This window comes from Patagioenas fasciata, chromosome 15 (genome assembly GCF_037038585.1).
Source record: "Patagioenas fasciata isolate bPatFas1 chromosome 15, bPatFas1.hap1, whole genome shotgun sequence".
Lineage (NCBI taxonomy): Eukaryota > Metazoa > Chordata > Aves > Columbiformes > Columbidae > Patagioenas > Patagioenas fasciata.
Window position 1 is genome coordinate 2,134,772 of NC_092534.1, and position 21,029 is coordinate 2,155,800.

At 48.0% G+C, this 21,029-nt stretch overlaps 2 protein-coding genes across 4 annotated transcripts in view; one reads left to right on the forward strand and one right to left on the reverse strand.

The window, feature by feature from the left end:
* The first annotated feature begins 24 nt into the window (after positions 1–24).
* GDE1 (glycerophosphodiester phosphodiesterase 1) lies at positions 25–7,296 on the forward strand. 2 transcript variants are annotated; one of them, XM_065851178.2, is made up of 6 exons: positions 25–378; positions 2,775–2,950; positions 4,091–4,196; positions 5,111–5,203; positions 5,776–5,987; positions 6,368–7,296. In XM_065851178.2, exons 1-6 carry the CDS (start codon positions 124–126, stop codon positions 6,513–6,515), a joined length of 990 nt encoding a protein of 329 aa, XP_065707250.1. In that variant the 5' UTR covers positions 25–123; the 3' UTR covers positions 6,516–7,296. The 2 variants fall into 2 exon arrangements, with proteins under 2 accessions (XP_065707250.1, XP_071671419.1); XM_071815318.1 differs by lacking the exon at positions 25–378 and adding an exon at positions 949–2,543.
* A 113-nt stretch (positions 7,297–7,409) lies between these two features.
* The window catches only part of TMC5 (transmembrane channel like 5), a 31,908-nt gene continuing 18,288 nt past the window's right edge, over positions 7,410–21,029 (reverse strand). For both annotated transcript variants that reach the window (XM_065850895.2, XM_071815317.1), the window contains 10 exons: positions 20,233–20,311; positions 19,732–19,829; positions 17,223–17,318; positions 16,579–16,654; positions 15,633–15,766; positions 14,100–14,273; positions 12,348–12,426; positions 11,935–12,027; positions 9,925–9,970; positions 7,410–9,423 (listed from right to left, as the gene is read on the reverse strand). In XM_065850895.2, the coding sequence (XP_065706967.2) occupies positions 9,314–9,423; positions 9,925–9,970; positions 11,935–12,027; positions 12,348–12,426; positions 14,100–14,273; positions 15,633–15,766; positions 16,579–16,654; positions 17,223–17,318; positions 19,732–19,829; positions 20,233–20,311 (985 nt within the window). In that variant the 3' untranslated portion in view covers positions 7,410–9,313. The remainder of the gene's footprint in view (positions 9,424–9,924; positions 9,971–11,934; positions 12,028–12,347; positions 12,427–14,099; positions 14,274–15,632; positions 15,767–16,578; positions 16,655–17,222; positions 17,319–19,731; positions 19,830–20,232; positions 20,312–21,029) is intronic.

The window sequence follows — 21,029 nt, forward strand, 5'->3', positions numbered from 1 at the left end:
TGAGCACTGATTGGCTGGCGCTGGTCGTGGCGGTGCTGCCGTCGCTCTTGTCCCGGGGAGCGGCGGCCGCCGCGGGGTCGGTGGGTCTGTCCCGTTCCTGCCCGGTGCGGCCGCGGTCCCGCCATGTTGTGCTACGGGGAGGGCCTGCTGAGCTCTCTCACGGCGCTGCTGGTGGCGGTGCTGGCGTTCAGCCGCAGCCCGGCGCTGGCCTGCCTGCTGCCGGCCGTGCTCTATCTGGCGCTGCACCTCTTCAGCCTGGAGCCCGCCGCCCCGCAGAGCGCCCAGCGCGTCCTGCGGCCCCACGGCGCCGCCGCCCGCATCGCCCACCGCGGCGGAGCGCACGACGCGCCGGAGAACACGCTGGCGGCCATCCGACAGGTCAGCCCCGCGGGGACCCGCCGCGGCCCCCGGCCTCGGGTGGTGCTGGGTCCGCCTCTGCCGTGCCCGCCGGGGACAGGAGTGAAAATGCTCCGTAGGGCCGGGGGGCGCCTGGGGAGCCTCTGCCCTCGGGTCTGATGGGCGAGAGGCTGAGAGAGGCTGCGATACAGCAATACAGCCTGCCCGGACAGCACCGAGCGCTTGTCACAGCGGGCAACGCGGCTCCTGCCCACAGGAAGCTGTGGCTTGTCAGGCAGATTAGGACAGCTTGATCAGATCTTTCTGTGGGGACTGTATTAAATCCTTGGTGCTGATGGGTAGTTTAGAAGTGTAATAGTGGTGAAGTACTGCTACTGAAGTACTGTATTTTGCTGATATTGCAACAATATGGAGAGCAAACAGCAACTTGGAATCACAGAGCAGTTTGTGTTGAAGGGCCCTCCCCAGTGCCCCCCCTGCCATGAGCAGGGACATCTTCACCAGCTCAGGTTGCTCAGAGCCCCGTCCAGCCTGGCCTGGGATGTCTCCAGGGATGGTTCAGCCACCACCTCTCTGCCCAACCTGGGCCAGGCTCTCACCACCTTCAGGGCCAACAATTCCTTGCTCATGTCCAGCCTGAATCTCCCTCCTTTAGTTTAAAACCATCACCCCTTATCCTGTCACAACAGGCCCTGCTCAGAACTCTGTCCCCATCTTTCTTATCAGCCCCTTTTAAGTCCGAAAAAGTGCACTAAGGTCTCCCCGGAGCTTCTCTTCTGCAGCTGAACACCCCAGCTCTCTCACCTGTCCTCCCAGCAGAGCTGTTCCAGCCTCAGATCATTCCTGTGGCTCCTCTGGCCCTCTCCAGCAGGTCCATGTGTGTCCTGTGCTGAGGACCCAGAGCTGGACCAGCACTGCAGGGGCCTCACCAGAGCAGACAGTAACTGACTTAGTAACAGATTGTTTGCTTTTTAGGTCTGTAATGGGAATCCACAGTTATAGGAGAATCTGATGCTGTGAGAACTTCACTGTGTACAGCCACGCCACGAAAATCAGTGCTGCCTCATCCGGGAGGCACTGTGGTGCAGCCAGGTTCAAAAATCTGTTTCTGAGAATCATTTGAGAGACTGCTAGTCACAATTTCAAGTGTAGTGTATCTGTGACAATGAGATCATAGAATGTCCTGAGTTGGAAGGAACCCCCAAGGCTCATGGAGTCCCACTCCTGCCCCTGCACAGGACACCCCACAGGTCACCCCGTGTGTCTGAGGACGCTGTCCGGTCTCTTCTTGAACACTGTCAGGTTGGGGCCGTGACCCCTCCCTGGGAGCCTGTTCAGTGTCCAGCACCTCTGGGTGAAGAACCTTTTCCTCATGTCCCACTGACCCTCCCTGGCACATCTTCTGCCATTCCCTGGGTTCTGTCACTGTCACAGAGAAGAGCTCAGCCCTGCCCCTCCTGCTCCTGCTGAGGAACCTGCAGCCCCATGCAATGTTGATGCTCTGATGGTTTCTGCCCTTTGCCCAGGCAGGGCTCTTTGTTCTGATCAATTCTGAAGCTGCACAATAGAGATCCTGACTTGACAGACACCTCTAGAGTAACCTGTAGTGCATGCCTGGTGTTTCTATTTCTGGTGCGTTTGGTTTTCAGAACAATTCGTCTGGCTTGCCGTTCACTCCGGTGTTTTTCTGAGGAGCTCCTGGGAAATGCCAGCGCAGGAGCAGCGTGTCTGAAATGTTCTCAGGCAGCTCAGCTGCTCGTTGCTCTCTGCTACAGGGGTTCCTTGGCCACAAACAGAGATTTGCCCACATAACAGCGACTGTTCAGTACACGCACAGCAAGTGGTACTTCTGGGAGGTTTTGTTTCTCCTGCGTGTGGTGGATGAGCTGTACTGCACATGAATGGCGACTCTGACTCTTAAAGATAATATCACACCTGTGTTCTGTAAAGAAAAAGGACGATAGCTCTTCCTTGAGCAAGCAAAGGCGTTATGCTCTGATGCCATGCTCTGATTCTGCCTTCTGAGTATTAAGCTATAAGTTATCTAAAGTTTAGGCATTTGCTTTCCTTTGCTTTTAGGAAGTAACATAAGGACACAGGAGTTCTCGGACCAGAAGAAAAGAACAGGATTATTTTCTGCGTTTTTATCCTGAAACAGTCCCAGTCCCAAGACGGAGACATTATCAGTATGGTTTTATCTGTAAAATAGATTGTATACTTCCAGTTGGTCTATAAATGCTTCTCTTGATTATGTGGGTGAAACCTACTTTGTTCTGCAGATCAAGCTGACTAAAAAGAACCTTAGTAGGTTTGGGGTGTTTTTTTACCAGAATACAAACTAATTATAGGTGTAACTGTATTAAATCTATCAAGCTATCTCTTCTGTTATGTATGTGATTTTCTTCTTATTTTTTAAGGCAGCTGAGAACGGAGCAACAGGTGTTGAGCTGGATCTTGAGTTTACTGCGGATGGTGTTCCCATTCTAATGCACGATGAAACGGTGGACAGGACAACCGATGGGTCTGGAAGATTGTCTGACTTGACTTTTGATGAAGTTAGGAAGCTTAATCCAGCTGCAAAACATAGGCTGTGGTAAATGAACTATTGCTATTCTGAAATTACTGTTTCAATGGTGAAAAAAACATAATTGATAAACAAAGTTATTGATTTGATCTATCACCGATGAACATTGTTGTAAATTTAGAACTTTGAGTCCCATATATTACTTCTCATTTGATTTTAGAAGCGTACAAGACTGTATCTCCTTACCCATCCTTGCAATAGGAACAGTGAAGCAGAGTCAAGGTAATTGGCTTTCAAGGACAAAATCCACAGGTTAATCCCTACAAGAGCTTCCCCTGAATTGACTGTAGGACACTAAAGACCCTGGGAGTTTCACAAGGTGCCAAAACTGTCTTGAGTAATTACTTCTAAAATTAATTTTAGTCACATATATTCCTTGACTGCTTGTGTTTTGGTGATTTAGTGATTTCACAATTCCCAAACATCAGGATTATACCATCAAAAAGGAGCCAGGTGTTCCCTGTGTGGTCTCAGGCAGGAGCTGAGACCCCAGTGGCTGATCAGGTATTTTATACATTACTAAATTTTTTATAACAACGCAACCTCTACAGTATTGTAAGTGGATCCATTTTAGCGGAAGAGCTTCTAGTGTGTGTTCCTTGTATCCCTGAGTCACTGCACTGGGGACTGCCAGACTTACAGCACCTGGGAGTCTGGAACCAGTTGCACCTTCCCCGTCCGTGACTGGAAAGATGATCCCCTGAGCCAGAACTTCCCACTGTGGTCGCTGCTGATCAGCTGCTGCTCACTGTCACCTCATCAGGAATCATTTAGTGATGTGTGAAGCTGCTTCTCCTGCATCCTCGGCTGGTCTGGCCTGTTCTGCCGGGTTCTGCTGGTCAGGGAGTGCAGCCAAAGCTGGGAAGGGTCAGCGGTGGGGACTGAACGCTGCTTTGTGGCGGCTGAGGAAGGAGGTGAAGAACTGAGATCGGTGGTTTGGTGTCCACACGGGGTTGGTGAGCGTCAGGTTAGACCTTGAGTTTGACTGAGACAATTGTCTTGCGGGATCCTGGGGGAAGAGGAGATGGGCACGTGTTCCTCTCCAGTTTGTGGCAGCAAACTGTGTTCAGGAGGAAGCAGCTCTGTGGTCGGTGTGTGTGCGCACACGTGTCTCCTGACTGCATCCCACGGATTTCTGTGTTTCCGCAGGAGCAAATTCCAGGGCGAAAAGGTACCGACGCTGCGAGAAGCTGTTGTGGAGTCCATGCGTCACAATCTTATCATCTACTTCGATGTCAAAGGCCACGCGAGTCAGGTACTGCTGTCTGTACCGAGACGCCTTCTGTGGGTTTCTTACCTGCTTTTCTGTTGGTCTCAAACTGGTGGTGGGACGGCCCCTCCTAATGGGAGCAAAGCTGGGTCTTCTGTTGGTGTCATCCAAAGCTGGGCTGTCAAAGCACAGACAACGTGTTTCCATGTCCCCTTCCATCATCCTGGGGAGCTGCAACTTAAAACTGGCGTGTGAGGTGTGTGAGTGTTGGGTTCGGGTCGCAGCCCCATCCTGAAACAGCGATGGGAACGCGCGGCGGTGCTGCGGGAGCTGCCGTCTCACCGTCAGCCGCAACCAGGATCCTGCTTGGCTGTCATTTGCATTGCTGAAGGCACATACGGGTGACCGATCGTTAACACTTCATGAAAATCAGCATAATTGTTTCTTTAGCATAGCAAAATATGGAAATAATTTTCCCCCTTGAATTAAACCCTAGGTAGTACTTAAGAATTTTATCCACAGGGTGTTTCACATAGATGGACACAACAGGTTACAATTACACAAAAATTTACAAACAGTTTAATGAGTTGTCAAGCTTTAGTAACCTTATTATAAATGCTCTGTGCTCCCTCCCGCTGTGGTATGGACTGTGAGAGTTTCATTCACGGATGGTTTGTGATTGCAGAGATATCCTAATTTCAAAGAGTATTTCAAACACTGCTCATTGCTGCAAACAGAATCATGAGAAGGACTTTTGCTGCAAAAAAACACCAAATGTCACTCCGGTGTTAATGGTATAAACAAGATGCTGTTTTTCTTCTCCCCCCTTTTCGTTTCAATCTTGTAATACAAAACAGGGAAGTATTTTTAAAGGGGATTATTCTCAAATGATTTTGCAGTGTGAAGTAAACATGAGCTTATACATAAACGTAACGTCTGCGTTTATCTCTAATTGGCAGGCAGTTGATGCGCTAAAACAAGTCTACCTGGAATTTCCACGTTTGTATAACAGCAGCGTAGTCTGTTCCTTCATGCCAGACGTTGTTTATAAGGTGATGTTTCCTAAAGTTCATTTTGGATTTTTTTTTAGTTCTGTCTGGGAATTTCGGTGGGATATACAACTGAGTTCCAGGTTACTCTTGGCTTGTTGAAATTGCCAAGACTGTTAAAAACAAATGAAGCATAAATCGTAAGTCTCTTGCATAATCTGATCAGAGCCCTCTGTGATGGTTCTGTGCACGTACAACTCTGCAGCAGCTCCCTCCATCCTGAAAGCTCTGCAGAAAAAGCGTGTTGCTCTTCCAGTTGCCATAGGCCAGGTACCTGTCAAATAAACCTCATATTTTGATAGAAATGTAGACAATTCTGTTTCCTGATTCTCTTTGCCAAATCCATTTACTATGTATTTTATTCCATTGCCTGTTATGTGATTTTTTTAACATAAGAGCAGTTGCTTATTCAGTTTTGAAGCCAGAGCAGGAAAATGCCATAAAGGGCTGTCTAACAGAGTTACAAAGGATTGGGGCAGGGGAGAGGGAAAAGGATTCCACGGGCACTTCGTGTCAAACCTCTCCCAAGTTGTGTTGCTTCTGTGTGAATCACCATCCTTTCCCGGCTGTTCCAGATGAGACAAGCTGACGGGAACGTGGTGACGGCCCTGACGTACCGGCCGTGGCAGCTCAGCCACTTCGGAGACGGGACCCCCCGCTTCAGCTCCTCCTGGCAGCTCCGGTTGTACATGCTGCTGGATGTCGCTCTCGACTGGAGCCTGCACAGCTTCCTGTGGCGGCTCTGCGGGGTCTCAGCGTTCCTCATACAGAAAAACTTCATTTCTCAGTAAGTGATGGAAGTTGCTAAAATCTCAGGAGGCAATATCATTCTATTGTATGTAAATGTGGAGGTAACAGTATATTTAATTAATATGTTCCATTTAGTGTTGTCAAAGTTTGTTTAGATAGTTTCTTTACCACATGCTACTTTATTATTTTAAGCCTCTATCTTTTCAATCTGTGTTTTTATCTTATGCTAGAGCCTAAATTTAATCTCAAAGGGGAAGAAAACTTGCTCTTGCCTGTTTACAGTAGTAAGCCACAAAACGATAACATTGCAAAAGAAGGCAAGATACCGATGTAAGACTAAAACTCCGTTGAAGCCTTAGCACTGTCTGCCTGAAACACACGGGTGTCAGCCTTGTTTGTGCTGTCTGTTCCCTGCAGAGACTACGTCAGGTACTGGGCTTCCAAGGGAATTCAAGTGGTTGCCTGGACGGTGAACACGTTTGCGGAAAAAAGCTACTATGAACATGTCCTGGAATGCAGCTACATCACCGACAGCTTGGTGGAGGACTGCGAGCCCCACTACTAACCCTGCGCTGTGCTCCCCACCCAGAGCTGCCCCCGCCATGGGGCAGAGTCCACACAGTGGGGCAGTGCCCACAGTGGGGCAGGAGAACACAGCGGTGGCTCTGGGCCAGCACAAACAGCGACCACGCTGAGGCACAACCAGGATTTGATCTGACAAGTAACCGGGCGATACGCTGTGTGTGCAGCTTGCTGTGGAATTCTCAGACTGTTCCTTCGTTTTGTTTAAGTGCTGGTTATCAAGTCGTCTCATGGTGGGAAAATTTGAAACACACCTTGATCTTTGGTAATTTAAACATCTGCTCTATGTGTAATAATTTCAAGTTGATCTATGGCATCTTTAAAACATCTACATTACCGTTCTAAAACAGAACCTGCAGCTAACGGTGCCAAAACAGAGGGTGATGGATTTGTTGCCTTTGCATGGAAGGGCTCAGTGCTGTGTCTTGCCAGGGGCCAGTGAGCCAGCTCTCCATGTTCTCTGTGAAGACTGTGACAATTAATTAATAAAACTTGAGTGTCTTCTTATCTTCCAGACTTTTTAAAAGAACCAAGGGAGGATAGAAGGCGATTTCTTCTCATGACACAGCACAAGAATTTATTTATTTATAAAAGAAAGCTATGTATCGAGAGCTGGTAGTGGTAGAACAAATAGAGCTGAAATGTCTTTTTACTTTGCTTATTGTTTGCGTGATTGAAGGGCGCTCACAGGGATATGCGGGAAACTAAATCCAGATTTAACGTGAAATCAGGAGTCTGCAACTACAATAAACAAGTACGTGGTGGCTCATGGTTACAGCATTCTTTATCAGATTGGTGTAAAATGTCAAAATTAGTGCAGGTTGCTTGATGTTTTTTCTAACAAGTAAAATCCCAGGTGTTCTTATCAGTGTGGGGGCCGGTTGTGGCTCTGTGCCGCGGGAGCCAGTGGGTACAGACAACTGTTGGTGATCAGCACGGGCAGAAAACTCCCTGGGAGCCAACCCTACCGTCAGTCAGACCACCTTTCCGTCATGGACGATACATAGAATTACTAAGTTGGATAATTTCATTTCAGAAGAACGTGATACTGATTTCAACAGAAATGAGGAATTTGAACGTTTAACCGGTGGGTTCCCTGCCACAGGTTACTCAGACGTCATCTCCCGAGGTCCCGTTGACTCCACGTGCAGCAGTGGCTCAGTGAGGTGGTTTTTGTGCCATGTCAGGGCTGCTGAACTTGTGTTCCTGTCAGGGCAGCGCAGGGGCTGCGCTGGGCGTGCGCTGCGGCAGAGCTGCGCCAGCAGACCGAGCAGCAGCGCAGTTCATGTGTTGCTGTGGATATCAGCGTTCTTGCCAGCGTGCCCCAGTGTTAGAATTGCTTCTCATGCACAGAGCCAACGGAGATCTAGAAAAACTCCACAGACTCACAGGCTCTGCCACCCTCACTGGGAAGAAGTTTCTTCTCATCTTTCAGTGGAACCACCTCTGTTCCAGTTTGAGCCCATTGCCCCTTGTCCCATCACTGGTTGTCACCGAGAAGAGCCTGGCTTCATCCTCCTGACACTGCCCCTTTCCATATTGATCCCCATGAATGAGTCCCCCCTCAGTCTCCTCTTCTCCAGCTCCAGAGCCCCAGCTCCCTCAGCCTTTCCTCACACGGCAGATGCTCCACTCCCTTCAGCATCTTGGTGGCTGCGCTGGACTCTCTCCAGCAGTTCCCTGTCCTTCTGGAACTGAGGGGCCACAACTGGACACAATATTCCAGGTGTGGTCTCAGAACTTCTATCAATGAGATAAAAAGGTAATAAAAAATAAACACCAGCCACTTGAGTCACCGTCCTCAGCGCAGACACTGGGCCCGTGTTCAGTTCTCACAGCCGGACTCCCCAGTGATACATGCGGAAAACCAGAAGAAAATGGAATCTCTGGTCTTGTGCTGTGTCTAAAGTTTGTCCTTTTTTATGTAGGTTTGGCTGGTTTGGGGCTGTCTGGAAACTAAAGGATGAGCGTGAGGAAATGACGTCCTGCTTTCCTAAGGCAGTTTTATGTCCAAAGCAACAAGGGAGAAATAAACCAGGCAGTAGTACAAAATGGGCTAAAAAAAAATATGTATTACTGTCATGGCAAAGTTGTGGGTCTGAATAAAAAGAAGCTCCATCCAATGTCTCAAAGTCATATTTGATTAAAAAAAAAATCTCACTTGTGTTACTTCCGATTTATTCTTTATGGGAAAAGATGTGTAAACTTCTTGTTCACAAGTACTGGTTATACACACATGAGAATTTTGACAAGTAGTGACTCTTAAAGAGTTCTGATAACTGGTTTTGAGTGATTAATAAGCTGTAAAAATGCCCCAGAAAGGTGAAAATGGGGTAGAAGCTGAACCTGGCTCACATGAGTTCCTTTGCAGCCGTTACAACATCTCAGTCGTTAGAAACGACTGCACTTAAATTTCCTCCTGTTTTTACTTGACTGATATTTTGCTTTTGGTTTAGATCAGACAGAAGCAGTTTGAACAATCAAACTGAGTAATTTTAGACCAAAGTTTTTATTTACAATTAGGCCCAAGTTTTCTTGTACTTGGTGAGCAGGACGGGAGCGGCTGTGGGGGAACCCGTGGTGACATCTCTGCCAAACCAGACACCACGACATTGCCCATCATCACCAGCAGCTGCACTGGGGATGCAATTTGCAATCTATTCTTCTGCTTTTTCTACCATTTGGAGGTAAAAAAAGAAGTTTGAATGGTACCTTTGGTCATTCCTTTCTGCAGAACAGGAGGAGGTTCAGTATTGATTCCACCCTGTCGTGGTCAAAATCTTAGTCGTAGTCTTCATCTTCCCACTGAGCTGCCTCTCTAGCACGCAGAGCGAGCGCCAGGGCCTCTGCTGCGCTGGTGCTGCTGCTAGGGCCGGTGCCGGAGCTCCATGCTGTTCACACAACAGCAGAACCGTTACCAGTGCAATCACCACCCCAGCCAACACCCCACGCTGTGTAAGTGCCTCATCTGTCAGGTATCTGGGATGGAGTTACGTGTTTGTGTAAGCCAGGAATACTTCAAGCTACCATGCATGTTTCCATGGCTTTTGTTATTGCGGACACTCAACGCCCTGGAGACTCTACATCACTAAAAACCTTCTGAGATTCACATCACGCGTTTATCCCCGATGAGGCGTCATATTCCTGCCTTTGGCTGCTTCCCTAAGACAAAGCGGCCCATCCACCCACAGACATCCACCTCTGCTGTACAGAACCTCTGATCAGTCTGTAGGAGTCCCTACCAACACCACAACACGCACACCCTATAGAAAACGTTTACCCCCAACCCCAGGCTTTTCTAAAATTCTGTGTCTCTTGCATCAGCTGTCACAAGCTGAGTCTGCACCACCGCAAACACCTTCACTGGGCTGCTCGGGCTGCTTTCCACTTACCTTGTGGGAAGCCGGTGCCTCTCGAGCCCCCAGCGGAGTAGGGAGACTGAAAACAAAAATCACAAGTGGATCCAGGTCAGTGTTTCGCTCATGTTCCTGTCACCTTGCATTTAAAAAGACACAGGTAACACCGCTAACAAACCCAGACTCTGCAGATCTCAAGCAGGTCTGTGCGTATGACTGTTCCAACAGCTGTTCTGATGGGTTGTCCAGTGGCTGAAAATGCCAGGCTGGAAGGACGGTCGGGGAACTACAGACGTGTCAGTCTGACCTTGGTGCCGGGGAAGCTCATGGGGCAGATGATCTTGGGTAACATCACACGGCACATACAAGAGAACCATGTGAGCAGGCCCAGTCACCACGGGTTCGGGTTGACCGACCTGATCTCCTTCTACAACAAGGTGACCCAACTAGTAGATGAGGGAAAGGCTGTGGGTGTTGTGTACTTAGACTTCAGAAAAGCCTTTGACACCGTATCCCACAGCATCTCCTGGAGAAGCTGCAGCTCATGGCCTGGATGCTGTATCTGTGATGGGTAAAGAACTGGCTGGAGGGCCGGGCCCAAAGAGTTGTGGTGAACGGAGCCAAATCCAGTTGGTGGCCAGTCACAAGTTTTGTTCCTCAGGGCTCAGTATTGGGACCAATTCTGTTTAATCTCTTTATCAATGGTCTGCACGAGGGGACTGAGTGCACCCTTAGTAAATTTGCAGACATTGCCAGGTTGGGTGGAGTGTTGATGTGCTGGAGGGTGGGAAGGCCACACAGAGGGATCTGAACCGGCAGGGTTGATGAGCTGAGACAATTGTCTGAGGTTCAACAAGGGCAAGGGCCGGGTCCTGCACTTGGGTCACAACAACCCCATGAACACTGCAGGTGGGGGAAGAGCAGCTGGAAAATGCCTGGAGGAAAAGGACCTGGGGGTGTTGGTGACAATGGCTGATCACGAGCCAGCGTATGCCCAGGTGGCCAAAAAGGCCACCAGCATCCTGGCTTGTATCAAGAATAGTGTGGCCAGCAGGGCCAGGGAAGTGATAGTGCCACTGTACTCTGCACTGGTGAGGCCACACTTTGAATCCTGTGTTCAGTTTTGGGCCCCTCATCATAAGAAGGACACTGAGGCACTAGAGAGAGTGCAGAGGAGATGACGAAGCTGGTGAGGGGCTGGAGCACAAGTGTGATGGGAGCGGCTGAGGGACCTGGGGGGTTCAGCTGGAGAACAGGAGCTGAGGGGAGACCTTCTGATCTCTGAACTGCCTGGAAGGAGCTTGGAGCCAGGGGGGTCGGGCTCTGCTCCCCAGGAACAAGCGCCAGGAGCAGAGGAAACGGCCTCAAGTTGCGCCAGGGGAGGTTGAGGTTGGATCTGGGGAACAATTTCTTCCCGAAAGGGCTGTGGGGCATTGAACAGGCTGCCCGGGGCAGTGCTGGAGTCACCATCCCTGGAGGGCTGGACAGACGGAGATGAGGTTCTCAGGGACATGGGGCAATGCCAGGGGTGGGTTATCGCTGGACTCAATAATCCTGAGGGTCTCTTCCAACTGAAATGTCTATCTTGATGCTGTATGGGATTCACAACAGGGTTAGATCAGAGCACTCAGTTCTACCTCAGCTGAAAAGATGTGGGGGCACAAACCCCAAGCCCAGGGGAAGTGCAGGGCAGGGGAGGAAGGCGCCCTCCTCCCACGGCTGAGCCAGGCTCATGGATGCCCAGACCCATCAGTCGCGCTCCTGGATGAGGAATCTTTCCTTTCAGTTTCATTATCCTAAATAATGTCTAGTGAGGATAAGGGCTTTTCTACGTCCTTCCCAGGTTAAATTCCAGCCTAGAACAACTCGTTAGGGAATTTCCACTGTATTCTTTTGCTGTCTGGAGTTACCCAGTAATCAACTGAGGGGAGGTTTTAAATACAGACATACCCCAAGATGGCAGCCGATTTGCAAGGCTAAGAGGAACCCCATGACATCGTACCCAGTACATACCTGAAACAGAAATATCCCAACCATTGCACTGACCTGCCGGCCTTGTTCTCTCAGTACAGGTGGGGTTTGTTTTACCCTTTGCAATACCCGTAGTTTTTCAAGTAAAAATATTTTATCTTTTCCTTCCTGTGGGCAAGAGACATTGGATCATTAGTTAGAATGGATTCATCATTCTGGAGAGGCTCAAGTAACCACTGACCAGAACAATCATTACAATTATATTATTAAGAAATAATCTATCTATGGAGAGAGCTGCAGCAGCACAGCTCTAAAATAAAATTATTTTGCAACAACTCTATTTGTGAGTTAAATTTCGCTGCAGTTCCCACAGGGAGGGCTCCCTTGAACTGGCAGAGGAACAGCAGATACAGCTCCACCATAGCAGGATGAGACAACCAACAAAGAAGCCAAGTTTTTAAAAATATATAGCTGAAAGTCAAACTTACATTAATAATTTGCTTGCGTAAGAGTTTGGCCATGGTCTTTCTTCCTTCTATTATTTGCCAGTAAAGATAAGTAATAATCCTAAACAAAAAGGAAAAGGTTGAACATAGGAACACTCATATCCACGAGTATCCTCCTCATCACTGCCTAAACTGAATGTTACCTTGTTCATTTTATCCATTAAAAGATATATATATACACACATATATATACACAGACACATATATTTGAAAAAGTCTGTATATAATTACTCGAGGTATGGCAAACACATGGAATTGCTTAAGACATTCTCTTGGAAAAGACCCAAAGGTTTATGGACTTAGAGACGTGCAATTATAGGAAGTCAACAATACGAGATGCATTTCAGATAACAAACAGGCGCCTGATGCTCTTATCCAGCTCTGTGTTATCTGCGCAGACACATGCCCGCACCTTAGACCACAGCACTGAGTGCTGGCTGCTCCCAGGCTGGCTCTGCTCCCACCTGAACAGGCTTCGTCAGAACAGCTTTGGGCTTTTGGCCCCTGCTAGAAACACCAAGCAGCACGGCCACACCACCAAACCCACCCGTGGGCACACAGCTTAATATGCATGTATGATTTTGCCAAAATAATTCACAGCTGAGGGGACAGTATGTGAATTTACCTGAGATGAGCTGGAAGTGACTGCAACCTGCTCGGTAGCATTTCCCTGCATGCTGAGCTCACTTCCATGTGCTGCTTGCACGCTACCTGCCCCTCCCCTGCAGTATCCCTCTGGAAGTTCAGCTTTTCTTTACACGGTATCAGCTCCTCTAAGGACTTTAGGGACAAGGAATTACTTGAGAGAGTCCAGCAGAGAGCTACAAAGATGCTGAGGGGGCTGGAGCATCTTTCTGATGAGAGAGCTGGGGCTGTTGAGCTGGAGAAGAGAAGCTGAGAGGGATCTGATCAATGGGATCAATACCTCAGGGTGGGTGCCAGAGGATGGACCAGACTCTGTTCAGTGGTGCCCAACGCCAGGGTGAGGGGCAACGGGCACAGACTGAAACACAGGAGGCTCCATCTGAACATGAGGAGAAACTTCTTTGCTGGGAGGTGCCAGAGCCTGGCCCAGGCTGCCCAGAGCGGGTGTGGAGTCTCCTTCTCTGAGACATTCAAACCGCCTGGACCCACCTGTGTGATCTGCTCTGTGACCCTGCGTGAGCAGGGGTTGGGCTGGGGATCTGCAGAGGACCCTGCAACCCAACCAGGCTGGGGTTCTGCGATTCTACTGATAAGAAATGGTCAGAAAAGGTAAAGCAACCACCTCCCAAACTTCTGCTTTTTATGTCGCTCAGGGTCCTGTACTACCTGTGCTTGGGAAAGCTTGCTCTTCCTACTGATTTATTCACTTTTATGGAAGTGAAAAGAAGTACAAAGCACTCTATCCTGCCAACTGTGTGCAGCACATTCCTTTTTGCTGATGTTCCTAACGCTAAGTGTGCCAGCGGTAATAAGATCTGGAGCCCAGGCAGCAGCAACTAGAAATCAGTTAGAAGCAGTGTATCCCAGGCTTGGCATGAAGCTGGTTTGGGAAGAGCTAACATCCTAACATAAAAGGAATAGGTTTTATAATTTCTTTATGTACTTCAAATACACAAATTTCCAGTATATTTACAATTTCTGATGCTTTAAAATGCACATTGCCAATATTTTTAATAAGAAATGGCTATGATCCAGCCAGTTTTTTCAACTTCAGGTCCTTTCCCAGTATTTTCATTAGCCGGTACTTACAGGACAAGAACAGAGAGGATGAAGAAGAAAAGTTCACTTGTAATTAAGTTAGAGTAGATCCACACAACCCATTTTGAGGCAGTGTAACCTTCCAGTATCTTTATCCAGTTGGAGACGGCGGCATACATAGAAGACAAACCTCTGAAAGGACCACACTCTTCTGAAGGTTTTAACCTGAAAATGTGAGAAAACAGTTAAAGTTTCATCTGTTAACGGGTGCTGGAGTTAATATTGTGATTTTGCACATCAGGATGCTTGTTAGTTTGCCATAGCCCTCTGCTCTCTGTGGCTGCTCCGGGAACTGTCATGGTCTGTGTTTGACCATGAACTTGGGTCACTCTCCAGTCATTGACCCTGCAGCAAGAGACTGGTCTGAGCCCTGGAAATACAATCTTGACCTAAACTAATGAGTCAATCACTGCAGCGCAAGCTACAACAAACTGAAAATGCGGACTTTCCAAGTTCCACCACAGGTGCGCAGGGAGCCGTGGTTTCACCCGGCCTTCCAGGACACGAGTCGCTGCAGGCTTTCAGTAACAACAGGACATGGCCAAGTAAGGCACCCCGTAGCAACAATTAACAGTTTGGGTAGACTGAAATAGGAAAATGTTGTTTCCTTTTAAACTGAATCATTTCAGACAGTCTGAAATTTCCATCTGCCAGCTGGAAATGTTTCCTCTGAAATATTTCATCTCACCTGGTTTCCTGTGCTTACTAAATATTGAAATCTTGTGGCTGAGAAGTGCCAAGAAAAATAAAAGGTGTATCCATGCTGCCCACACTGTGACCAGAGTAACGTGCACATAAACAAAGCAGCTGTAAAGTACTGGTAACAACCCAGATGCATTATTGCAGAGGCCAGCACTCCCTGCAGAAAGAGCCTTTGAGATTCATCCATAATCCAGAAGTTGACCTCAACCAAGTTTTTCCAGGTGTTTCTCCACTGTAGACCCTGTATGGCCTAAACCAGAAAGAAGTCCAGGACTAGGTGACAGAAACTTTGAAGGAGGAGGAAAAGCCAAATTCCTTGCGACATTTAAATAGGAACCCAAAACTTCAACGCAACTTTGTTTCTCCTCCCACTTTCTTATCACAGACTCACATAATGTGAGGGGTTGGAAGTGACCTGGAAAGCTCATCCAGTGCAATCCCCCCATGGAGCAGGAACACCCAGCTGAGGTTCCACAGGAGGTGTCCAGGCGGGTTTGAATGTCTGCACAGAAGGAGACTCCACAGCCTCCCTGGGCAGCCTGGGCCAGGCTCTGACACCCTCACCAGGAAGAACTTTCTTCTCATACTGTGTTCCAGTTTGAACTTATCCTTGTCTTATCATTGGTTGTCAAGTTACTATGTGAACCACATTCCTGTAAACTCACCGAGCATGTCTCATTTCCAGAATACACAACATCAACATCTGAAACCTTCCACTAGCAATTCATTCAGCTTTTTCTATAGAAAAATGCAGATTTCTCTGCCCAGTCCCAGGTCCCACAGCGCAGCACAGCAGGCGTGGACGCTGGTGATGTGCCGTACCTCCAGACGGTGACCCCGATGACCGACAGGACGCCCACGAAGGAGGGGAAAAACAGCAGGAACATGAAGGACGTCATCATTTGTGCCGTTCTCCAGGCTTTGCGGGGGGGCTGGCAATTCATCATCAGGCTGACCTTTAATGAGATGAAGGTGCACTGACTCTGGAATGGTATTACCCACCACTTCTACTCGGTTTAAGTCAATCTCACTGAAATTGCTGGAATAGCATCTATCAAAAGTGCCCAAGAACTTATTTTGTATGAATTTGATAGAGATACTGGAGTTTTAGAAAATTTCAAGAATATAGGCTTTAAATAGTAAGAGGCAAAACGAGGTTCTGGTGTGTTCTTCAGGACTGCATTGGGTAGAGTTTGCTTTTGCAGCATACGCAAACCCACAGTTCAGGGAAATTTGAATTGACCTCTCTATCTGTAGTATTGTTCTGCTATACTCGACACTACAAACTGTTCAGTGACCCAACTCTGTCATCTGGTCACATTACCAAGGCAATGAATTCTCAAAAGAAGACACTTCCACTGTGATTTTTAGCTGAATCACCCTGCTTACACTCAGATAACTTGGCAGGGGCTTTGCTGGGGCCTAATCGGGCAGACAAAGTCATGGCCACAGTCTCAGTGTCTATATTGACATATGCACTTTCCACAACTAATTCCCTGGCTGTTAATTTTACTGCTTTGTTCTCTCTCCTCTCTAACTGTGCTCTCAACCCCTTCTGTAACCCTTCCATGCTTCCCACCCCTCATGTTTCACAGGTTTGTCATTCTAAATTGTGTATCTAAATTGTGTTCCTTTAAAGCAAATACCACTCCCCACAAAAAATGCAAAACCCCAAAGGCTCCAGAAAAAACCAGCACTTTAATGCAATAAATTCTGCTCGGATTTCAAACAGTGTATGTTTATGATGAACACATATACAGCTTGTTACCTTTTTCACGTAAAATACTATAGAAAACGATATCATCTGGATACCAGGCAGCAGAGGTGAGAACAGGATACCAATCCTACAAGAAGGAATTTGTAAGAGGCAAGTGAGATCTTTGCTATTCACCACACAGCTCTCAGCACGCTGAAAACACAAAATGCCACCCTAACTTCAAATACAGTTAGTGTTTGGTTATTTGGAAATGTAATTATATTCACATGGATCCTGTAACAGTGAATCAACCTTTTACAAAACGCAACTCCAAACCTGAAAAACTGTTACAACTGGACGCATGCACTCGTTCTTAGAAATAAGGCATCTTTTCCAGGGTTTAATACTGAGACTGTTTCTGCAGGAACACCATTCCAGTGGGGAAGTCAACAACACCCCAGGATGTTCCTTTTCTGGGTTTGTCCCAGGCCAGGTGGCCACAGGGTAAACTACAGATTAAGTTATTGTTATCATCTGTAGAATTACACAGAGAACTGCAAGTCCCAGTCCTTACAAAGCTGTTTATATATCAGCTCCCTCAGGCACTTATCCTGTTCTTTACGCCATGATGGGAAACACCCAGAAATGTCTCAATAAGATTGTTCAGTGGTATTTCTAAGTGCAAATGAAGTTTTGGCCATAAATGCAACACTTACCAGGTCAAAGTCTGGGCATAGATCAACTCTAAAACATTTCGTCCAATATCAAATTCAGGCGGCCCCCAGCTTGCACAGACTGCAGTTCCAATGATTCTGCAGAGGGAAACAACACAGCACAATGGCATTTGCTAAATGATAAAACCCTTTGTAGAAATCTCTGCAGATGACCTATAGAATCGAAGCATCAATGACAAATGATTCAGGGGCTACATTAACCATGTCATGCAGAGCAGCCACAGCCCATTGGTCAGACAATACATCAAAAACAAAACAGAATTTGGCAAAAGTAAATTCTCATAGGCCACAGCAGGGTTGAAATAAAACCTAGGGTAATTCTCATGAAACTCAAAAGAAAATAAAGAAGACAAAAAAAGGATTTGTAACTATATCAGAAATGCATGCTGATGCTCAAACTGTTGAAATAGCAAGTTGTCTCAGTACAAAACTGTGACAGCTTTTCAGTTCCCAAGTCCTGAGAATTTTCAGCCTCAATCAGAAAACTGGATGCTGTAGACTGATACTCTTAATATACCCTAAAGTACACCCGCCCCCAAACTAACCGAGGTTTCAAGGCGCTGAGACACACACAGGTAAGCAAGTGCTCAGAGGATTCCTACTGAGGATCCACGATCCCTTCTCATCACCTCATTTTTCCCAAGCTGGGGAGATTCAATTTCTCTTTGTTGTAGCAAGAAAAAATGAAGGTTTCAGTAACTATCCCATCTTGCCTTGAATACAGGTCTTGGGAGCACCTTGTCAGCTGCATCAGCAACAGGTTTCAGGGTGGGCTGTCAGGGGTTACTCTGAATCCGTGCAAATAAACATGAGCAACTGTACTTTCAGCCTTTGACAGGTGTAAGTTTTTGCACAGCTCAGTGCAGGGCACTGACCACAGCTCACACTGCGGGGCTGGTACTGGGAGCTCCTGTGGGAGGGGGTTTCCTACCCGAACAGAACGTGAACAGGAGGATTAAAGTTCACTGGCAAGAGCTGTGCAGGGAAAATCTTCAAGGGCTTCTCAGTGTGGGTTTGTGTTGATTTAACAAAGTCCCACCTTGTAAACCAGTCTTGTTCACATCATGTGCAAAGGGCAGACAATGGATCTCCTACACAAGTATGGCCGGGAGCCCAAAACGCTCTGCAGAGCTGGCAGGCACTTAAACATTCTGCTACTGTAAGTCAGCAATGCTGGCTGGCAACAGGAAGGGACACAAAGGAGTCAGAGACAAATGGACATTTCGTTCACATGCTTTGCTGTGTTCATGTTCAGTTATAAAAACTTTCTCCCTTCCGTGCTGCAGAACTCTACACTTGAGAGCCATATTACACCCTTAATAGGGCTGATTAAAATAAGATTTTAAACTTGTGTGCACTGTAGAGTGACCATTTCTGTTTAATCTCTTTTTCAATGGTTTGTATGAGGGGATCGAGTGCACCCTCAGTAAGTTTGGAGATGACACCAGGTTGGGTGGGGTGTTGATGTGCTGGAGGGTGGGAAGGACACACAGAGGGATCTGGACCGGCTGGATCGATGGGCTGAGAAAATTGTCTGAGGTTCAACAAGGGCCGGGTCCTGCACTTGGGTAACAACAGCCCCATGAATGCTGCAGGCTAGGGAAGAGCAGCTGGAAAGTGCCTGGAGGAAAAGGACCTGGGGGTGTTGGTGACAGTGGCTGAACATGAGCCAGCGTGTGCCCAATGGCTGGAGCACAAGTGTGATGGGAGCGGCTGAGGGACCTGGGGGGTTCAGCCGGAGAACAGGAGCTGAGGGGAGACCTTCTGATCTCTGAACTGCCTGAAAGGAGCTTGGAGCCAGGGGTGGTCGGGCTCTGCTCCCCAGGAACAAGCGCCAGGAGCAGAGGAAACGGCCTCAGGTTGCGCCAGGGGAGGCTGAGGTTGGATGTGGGGAACAATTTCTTCCCCAAAGGGCTGTGGGGCATTGAACAGGCTGCCCAGGGCGGTGGTGGAATCACCATCCCTGGAGGGTTGGACAGACGGAGATGAGGTTCTCAGGACATGGGGCAGTGCCAGGGCTGAGTTATGGTTGGACTTGATGATCTTAAGGGTCTCTTCCAACCAAATGATTCTATACAAGGAAAAAAAAGACAGCGGGACATACCCAGGAAAGGTAACAGCACGTCTGTGCATATGCAGAAAAGCAAGGTTTGCCGCTTGAGACACCTGATCCCTTGTCACCCCAGCCAGATCTATGGGGTGCAGTGTGGCTTCCTCCCTGTCTGGTTTTCTGTTCCCAGAGGGACAAAGGACACGCTGGGAGAGCAGAGTGAGGCACACTCCAGCCTCCTCTTAAGGAGGAGCTACAATATTCCCAGGGCATGTACCCAGAGACTGTGCCTGCTAGAGATCACCCAGGAAGCTTGAGTAGCGGCACAGTCACGCTCCTGTTGGACTTGTTTTTTCACATTGGAGAAAAAGAAAAAGAAATATCACGTCTTTAGTGTCTTTGGTTAACGAATAAAAACAAGATTAGAAAAGTGGTACTCACCTTCGCAAAAACTCTCCAAAGAAAGAGCCAAGCAAACAAAATATGAAGTCAACTAGAACAAGACGATAGATATCCTGGCCAACCAGAGTCTCCCAGCACTTTAAGAAGCAGAAGGAAGAAAAATAAAAATGCATAGCTAGAAGTAAAAAAATCAAGCGATTCTAACATTGATTCCAAATTCTTGGGCACCTGAAACTTGGGCTACAGATCAAAGTTTTGCCAACATCCTGACTAATCAATTAACCTCTCATTGAACAATGCTGCAAAGCTGCTGAGACCTTAGTTGGGCGGTTCATTTTTTCCTACAGTTCATTTCTCTAAAGATGCTCATAAAAACAGACAACTAAATAATGCTAATAAATAATAATAAAAAAAAGTTGGGATGGCAAATTCATCTTTCCAAGACAACACATGTACTTCTCTTTGCTGGAGCAAGCCTTGTATCCAAGTGGTTCCTAACCTGGCACTCTACATCGAAGATTTGCATTTTTGAAACTTTACCTGTGACTGTGATGTAGCCACAACGTTAAGCCAGTAGTAGCACAGTATTCCAACAATTGAGATCTTCAGGATGATATTTCTGAAAAGAAAAAGTAGGAGTAACTTCCCTGACAGCAGGTCCATAAGCTCACTGGAGGGAATGATGGCAGGATGGTCATTGGTTACTCCACATTTTTAACTCCTGTTATCACAACAACAGCCCTGCAGAGCAGCGGGACCAGAGAATCACAGAATGTCCTGAATTGGGAGGGACCCCCAAGGCTCATGGAGTCCAACTCCTGCCCCTGCACAGGACACCCCACAGGTCACCCCGTGTGTCTGAGGACGTTGCCCAGTCTCTTCTTGAACACTGTCAGGTTGGGGCCGTGACCCCTCCCTGGGAGCCTGTTCAGTGTCCAGCACCTCTGGGTGAAGAACCTTTTCCTCATGTCCCACTGACCCTCCCTGGCACATCTTCTGCCATTCCCTGGGCTCTGTCACTGTCACAGAGAAGAGCTCAGCCCTGCCCCTCCTGCTCCCCTGCTGAGGAACCTGCAGCCCATGAGCTCTGCCCTCAGTCTCCTCTGCTCCAGCTGAACAAACCCAGGGACTTCAGCCGCTCCTCATACGGCTTCCCCTCCAAGCTTTCACCAACTTGGTAGCCTCTCCTGGACACTCCAGTAGCTTTGTCTCCTTTTCTCCTGTGTCCCCAGCTCTGCACACAGTGAATGCTCCAGGTGAGGCCGCCCCAGCGCAGAGCAGAGCAGGACAATCCCCTCCCTGCCTGGCTGGCCGTGCTGTGCTGGATGCACCAGGAC